The sequence below is a fragment of the Anguilla rostrata genome, chromosome 17 (assembly GCF_018555375.3).
Source record: "Anguilla rostrata isolate EN2019 chromosome 17, ASM1855537v3, whole genome shotgun sequence".
Taxonomy (NCBI): Eukaryota; Metazoa; Chordata; class Actinopteri; order Anguilliformes; family Anguillidae; genus Anguilla; species Anguilla rostrata.
The window spans coordinates 20,303,898-20,311,492 of record NC_057949.1 but is presented as its reverse complement, the minus strand read 5'-3'; the positions used below and the strand labels follow the sequence as shown (position 1 = coordinate 20,311,492).

The 7,595-nt window shown below is 40.3% G+C and overlaps 1 protein-coding gene across 1 annotated transcript; it reads left to right on the top strand.

Moving 5' to 3' along the window:
- On the top strand, window positions 1-5,552 carry LOC135244082 (adhesion G protein-coupled receptor E3-like). Its single transcript, XM_064316281.1, has 10 exons — window positions 1-115; window positions 260-453; window positions 599-763; window positions 853-1,059; window positions 1,913-2,148; window positions 3,239-3,305; window positions 3,403-3,494; window positions 3,821-3,980; window positions 4,116-4,199; window positions 4,844-5,552. The coding sequence occupies exons 1-10, from the start codon at window positions 34-36 to the stop codon at window positions 4,895-4,897; spliced, it is 1,341 nt and encodes a 446-aa protein (XP_064172351.1). The 5' UTR covers window positions 1-33; the 3' UTR covers window positions 4,898-5,552.
- Window positions 5,553-7,595: the final 2,043 nt, after the last annotated feature.

The following is a 7,595-nucleotide window of genomic DNA, read 5'->3' as shown; positions in this document are numbered from 1 at the left end:
ATCAGTACAGTGGCCATTGGACCACAAGGGAATATGACTGATGAGACGAATGCAGTAGAAGCCATGGGAAACATGATGTCAATCAATCTTGCAGGTGTTGCTAAAAACAACAATGGTGAGAGCTGAAGGCCAGCAAGGATGATGTAAAGCGATGATGATGTCAAAGTTCTTTTGATGGTGATGCTGATGATGACAAACTTGCCTGTGGTGATGAAGATGATGATGATGATGGAGTATAACCAGTGTCTCTCCACCCCAGGATCCGCTTCTGCAGGTCTGACGTTAGTCAGTGGGATTGAGAAGCTCATGAGCCCCAGTTTCTTCAAGAGTGAAAATGTCACAGAGATGTATTCTGACATCATCATTGCCACACTGCCTAAGACCAGACACGTGGAGCTCCCTGAACCTGTCAACTTCACTATGTACAACAAGGACAGAACTGGGCCTGTCATGGTATAAGAGACTTAACTTGCATTTTATGGTGTGACTCAAAGTAACTTTTATTGTAATATTTGCAGTCATAACTAAACCTTTCTCGCCTACACACTGTACTCTGATACACTGCTGTACTCCATCCCTTTCTTGTCCTGGCCAGTAGAAGTTCCAGGCTGGGCTGGTTACCTGTGTGTACTGGAAGGAAAATGGGAATGAGACACACTGGTCAGTGGAGGGGTGCACAGCCTCCTTCTCCAACGAGACCCACACAGTATGCACCTGTACCCACCTCTCCACATTCGCCGTCCTCCTGCAGACGGGGGGACAGGTAGGGTGTCCCTCAGTGCTGCTAAGAAGGACATGAATGAGCACATGACTAGATACTTGGACGGAGATAAGCGCTGTGTATCTCTACAGGATAATGAAGAGGATGATCCTCTGCTGGAGATGGTAGACCTGTTCTGTATGTGTGTGGGTCTGACCTTCCTCGCCCTCGCCATCCTCACATTCCTGCTGTGCACATGGAACCCTAAGGTCAACAACACCGCCCGCCTCCACCTCTGCATCTGCCTCTTCTTGGGTCACCTGCTCTTCCTGGTGGGCGTGTCTCGCACCGAGAATGCTGTAAGGATCTGGGAATATGAGCTGCGGTATTGTGGCAAAGGCATTGCTTTTTGTTACTTTTCTAATTACGCAGTATGAAAACATGGGCAGAATGTCATTGTAAAAACAATCTGTTTCACCCAATCACATTGAGCATTGAGCATGTTTTTTGAATTGAAGTGTTTTTTCCTTTCCGGTATGTTGTTTAAATTGAGGTAGCACAGCAGGGAAAAGGGGGAGGGGCCCTTATATGGTCATGAATTCCAGGTTGGTTCTTACTCCAGGCTGGTGAAGCTCAGTGGTTTGTGGTGATCCAAGTGCCCAAAATTTACATTAGAAAAACTCAACAGCAAAATCTCTTTCCAGGTATAATGACGTGGATATTTACAAACATCCTCAGATCTAGTTGTGCACAGTTTAATCTAAAACTACTTTCTATGGAAGAATGCCAACTGTATGTGTCTGTATGTGTAAAGTCTCAACCAAAGCATGCCAGTATTCTGGGATGCAGTGGCAATGTTTTAAAATGTCAAATCTCAGAGAAACTGGATAGCACTCTAGGAAATATAGCTTTATTTTATTTGCGGGTGGATTGCCTCTTTAATAAAACTTTCCAAGCTTATTACAGGGTAATGATGTTGTAATTACATGTGTTTGTACATTCTTAAATTTTGGATCTTTGAATTTTTGTCAAGTGTATACAACTTAAGCCTCTTGTTGCTCAATGCGGTATATATATATATATATACTTCTGTGATAATGTCTGTATATGCATTTGGTAATATATGTATTCAGGAGCAACATAGTGTACTGATCTGCTATTGTATGTGAGCATACTGATCTGATTAGTCTCCTCTGGCTCTTGTTCCACCAGGTGGTGTGTGCAGTCATTGCAGGCTTGCTGCACTTCATCTTCCTGTCAGGCTTTGTGTGGATGTTCCTGGAGACTGTGCAGCTGTTCCTGCTGGTCAGAAGCCTGACCAAAGTACAGGTCATCCAGAAGGAGGGGCTGAAGACACTGTACCTCCTGCTGATTGGCTATGGAGCTCCCACGGTGGTGGTGGGAGTGTCTGCAGCGGTGTTTCCAGGCGGTTATGGCAGCAAAAACACGTGAGTTTCTTTCATTTATATTTCAGTCCTCTGCACAACTCCAGAAATCTTCAGATATAAAATTGAAGAGCTCATGAATGGACCCATGAATTGTATTATTAAAGGGATCTTGACGTTAAGGGTGCAAGAAGCCATAGGGCTCTATTTTAACGATCTAAGCTCACAATTTAAAGCGTATGGCGCAAGTGCATTTAGGGCGTTTCCAAATCCACTTTTGCTAGTTTAATGGCGGATAATCTGAGCGCAAAGTAAGGCGCATGGTTCAAAGGGGTTGTGCTTAGTCTCTTAATTATATCATAGGCGTGTTTTGGGCTTAACATGAAATAAACCAGACTGTCATCTCCCATTCCCTTTAAAAGCAAGGTGAGCTTGCACCTTGGCGGATTGCTATTATAATGGCGGATTTGCCAAGTATTAGGAAAGAACGCTTCTCTGCAGAGGAAACGGATCTGCTCATGCGCGAAATGAAAGTGCGCGAGCAGACCATCTATGGCAACAGCAGGATTCCACCAAATATTATATTATGAATATTATGGTAATATATATAATATAATATGAATATAATATTACCAATATTATGACTAACCATTATGACATGTATTTTTTTTTAAAATATCGCTTGTTGTGCACCCGCCTATGTAGGCGCATATTACTATCTTAATAATGCGCCCTTAAAATAACAGTAAAAATCTGCGCCGTTGACTTAAGACCAGGTTTTTGTTGGTCAATCGCACAATCGCTTTCCGCTGCCTCAAGATAGCAACGCGCCAACAATGCGCCTGACCACACCTCATTTAAAGACCAACATGCCCATGGGCGCTCAGATGGGCGCGAGTACATTTGCTATTTAAACAACGTGGGCGCTGGACGGAAAAATGACAACTGCGTCGCTCTGAAACTAGCAAAGACACTTGAGTTGCGCTTGGCGCCGCTTTGCGCCGGGTGTAAGATAAAGCCCACATTCATGTTATTTTAAGATAAGATGAATAAAAAAAACCAAAGAAGATGTGTGACTGAGAAGAACTTTATCCACAGAAAATGGAGTGACAATACACAAGAAACAGATTATGAATCTGCCTTTTGATTTCAGGTGCTGGTTGAGCCAAAAACGATATTTCCAGTGGAGTTTCATTGGTCCAGTGGGTGCCATTCTCACAGTATGTAATCTTATGCACTGCGAAATATACTTTGTCAGAGTCTAAATGAAAATAAGTTTGAAGTCCTGAGAATGGTCCTTGTGTATAATTTCAACAGATGAACTTGGTCTCATTTTGTGTGATCCTCTGGAGCCTGCGGCCTACTCTAGCCAACATGAAGAGTGACGTCTCCCAGTCAAAAGACACCAGGTGAGTGTGTGTACCTGCCTCTGCCTGTGCGTAATGTGTGTTTCCCTGTGTGTGTTTGTGTGTGTGTATGTGTGCATGTGTGTGTTGGGTTTATGTGTGGCGGTGTATCACAGCTTTATGGAAACACACACTCTCAGAGTCCCGCACTGATCTGAGGCAAAGTTCATGAATAAGGTTAATAGTCAAAAATAATTAGGTACAGTAAAAATTTTAACATCAGGCAGTCATATCTACCTGTATGCTACAGGCTGAGAGAGAGAGAAAGAGAGAGAGAGAGATTGAGAGTGAAAGAGATTGAGATTTACCCATCAATGTTTTTTTTTCAGGCTGATTATCTTCAAAATTGTTACCCAGTTTTTTGTTTTGGGGTGTGGCTGGATCCTGGGTTTTTTCCAGAGCAGCACTTTATTAAAATACCTCTTCATCATCCTCAACTCACAGCAGGGCACCTTCATCTTCATCGTTCACTGTTTGCTCAACAAAGAGGTGATTGGACCCTCTCATGCATTGAGACTTTATTTTATGGTTGATGAAAGGGTTTTTACACAATGCTAAACATGGGGTAAATGTTAAAATATGGAATGTTTGTGGACACTGCTAATTGGTCCCTGTGTTGCGTAGGTGCGAAAGGAGTACAGGAGGTGGTTCTCATGTCTGTTTAGAAAAGAGGGACCGCCAGGAGACAATGCTACTAAAGACACTGTGGTAAGAGAGTTTTGATGTCAGAAGATCAAAAGGTCAGAGTAACTTTATAGATTTTAAGTATGGACAAAACAAAGGGCTCATGGGGCAACACGGTTGAGCTTGGGGTTTTGTGAAGGTGTGGCAAGGCACTGGCCAACCAAGCTGCCTCACATGTTCCCTCCAACAGGAATTAAACTTACAACCTCAGAGTTACAAGCCCTGTTTATACTACACTGCTGAAAACACTATTCTGTCACACATTTGCCAGCTCAAATTCTCCATTACGCCTTGGAACAGCATATTGTTATACGGAAACGCTTTAGAAAGGGTATATTATCTGTCTAAATAATGTAGCAATGAACATGAATATACACATTACTTTCATTTAGCAGACATTGTATTCAGAGTGAATTGTACAGCTGGATATACCATCCATTTTTACAGCTGGATAGGTAGTAAAGCATTTCAGGGTATGTACCCTGCTCAAGGGTACAACAGTAGAGTCTCAGCTGGGAATCAAACCTGAGATCTGTGACATAAGTTTAGTTCCCTTACCATTACCCTACGCTGCTGACCTGAATGCTGAATGACCAGAAATACATTTACAAAAGTATAAGGGATCACATTATTTGTTAATTAAGTTTTTTTTTCTTCATGTTTTCAAGAACGATGAATCCCAACCCACAAAAGACATGGACAAGGCAGATCACCATCATTGATAAGGAACTGAACAACTGAAACTTTTTTATGGAACTGCATACTTTTTAATATATCAGACAATGAATTCATTTGAGTATTCTTTTGGACTACTAATGCAATTTTTGCAGCAAGTGCACATTATTATCATGTACTAGTACAGTGGTTATAATATACTTAGAGGCAATAACCTTAATGTGAAGAAGTTCCAATCTTCGTTTTGAAAAAGAGTTAATTTAATTGCTTTTGGCATGAAAATGTTCTGTATTGACACTAGTCTGAATTTTGTGATCCAATGTGATTTGGAAGAAAGGTGCAGCTTCAGGAATCCAAGGAGACCAGATACAAAATTTGTGGCCATCTCTGCCAAACTCCAGTTGTAATGACTAATCCTGGTGTCACCATGCTGTGACACAATGAGAAGTCACAGTTTGCTGTGAATATGAAATGAACATATAACACGCACAACTAGGAGTGATGCAAGGTCTCCACAATGTTAGTTATTCAGTCATATAGACTGAACTATAGATATAGCTGCATATGCTTGAATAGGTAATTAGTCACATGTAAATATTTTTGATTTACAAGTTTAGTAATACAGGATAAACAGCTGTCAGAGAAAAGAAGACTTGTGTATTAAATAAATGCTAAATAAAGATTATATATTCTTCTGTGGAACACTGTTTCGTTAAAACACCGTTTTTATGTTGTGTAGTTCTTTTTACTTGTGCGACTGTGTGGAATGTGTTATACAATTTTCATTTATTAGGCATAGAGTTTTGTAGTTGTGTCTTGAGTGTGGCAATAGGGTCAGTTTTCTTAACTGAACAGAATACACTAAATGAGCAGACGTATGTGGACACCCCTTTGTCTGGGGCTGTTTTTCATGGTTTGGGCTAGCTTCCTTAGATCCAGTGAAGGCAATCTTAATGCAATGACATTCTAGACAATTCTGTGTTTCCAACTTTGTGGCAACAGTTTGGAGAAGGCCTGTAGCAGCCAATAATGTAATAACTACCGTTAATGTAATAACTGCCAATAACGTAATAATTTTTCCGTTCTTAATGTAATAAAAGTCGATAATGTAATAACTGACCAATAATGTAATACATTTTCTGAACCAAAAATGTAATAACTTTTTGCATATAATGTAATAATTTATTACATTATTGGCTGGTTATTACATTATTAGCTGGGTTTAAAATCATTAAAAATGTAATAATAGGAGCTGATAATGTAATAATATACTTGTATCACTATGTATAAGTTTTATTTATTATCAAGTGTCAGACTTCCATAACACTTAGGCCTACCCTTACTGTTGCTTCTTTCAAATAGCTGCTCAAAAACCAGGCCAATCCTGACCCCTGAATCTTAGTCCTAACTCTGAGAAAACACACACTCTCTCTCTCTCTCTAGGAATTCATTGTTTGTGTAACATGATGGTTAGACTTATCTCCAGCCCTGCCTTACACTCCTTTGCCATTTGAGTACCAAATTAAGTGGGAGCACACATGGCGACTCTACATGTATCAGAGGCATGTGGTAGTCTACACCCTCCCCAGACCAACAGAGGATAGCGCATCGACCAGGACCATGATACACACAGAGAATTGGTATAACGACTAAAACTGGAGAAAATGGCAAAAATAAAAAAGAATGAACTATAGATATCATTTGCTTCGGTTTTAGACTCTTTGTTGAGCTTGTTGAGCTTGTCATTGGATCACCATTTTTGACAACATTTAGCAGCTATCAAAATATGTGACATGAGGGTATCCATGGAAAAAGGATCCACACACTAACAAAATCTATCAGGTGACATGTCATCTTCTTATATTTTACAGGATAAAGCATGCTTGACTGGTCATACCAGGCAGACAATGTTACAGGGATCACCATTCTCAATTTAACATCAACAGAGATATATATAATCGTTGTATGATTGTACACAAGTGTCCAATATCAATAAAAACACCCTTTTATACATAACCACCTTGTTTGGCTACAAAGTTTAAAAAAGAGCTGGATTAAATTAATTCAAAATAAACAAGGATAGGCAGATCCTGCATATGTGGGGGCACTGAAATAAACAAAGGTGATTATCCTCAATAATAGTGTAATGGCAAACAATAATTTACCATTTGCGAGGCTGCTGATAAGGTGCTTAAACACAATCTTTTGAAAGTCGTGTGAAAATGAAACGGAATGTTTGATATCCTCTTTGTGTTTTAGACTCGTCTATGTGTTGTGCTGAAACATGTCAAGCAACTACCAACCAACCATGGTAGAGGTGTAAATGTCCTGGTAAGAAAGCGTGTCAGCGGCGTCTAGTGTGGTGCCGTAGTTTCCCCCCATAAAACAGCATTTGCGGTTTCATTCGGCGTGTGCGCTGGCAGAGCGGTAGCCATTTATGGAAACTTTAACCCGATCTCGTTTTGCTGCTTTTTGCGTTCATGCAAATGATGTGAGTGTAGGAAAATGGCTTTACCTTATTTTGATTATGCATTCGAGTCCGTTAAATGCGTAGTTCCTGGCAGAAACCACGTTGTTGGTTTATATTTATGTTAATGCTATAAACGCGCAGTTTTGCGGTCTTGAAACTGAGAATCACTTTGATGTACTTTTGATGCAGTTTATGTTTCATTGTGGTTATCGCGATGCTTACACGTGAAAGATTATCGTGATATTCGCCATTACATTTGTATTCTTTAAATGCTG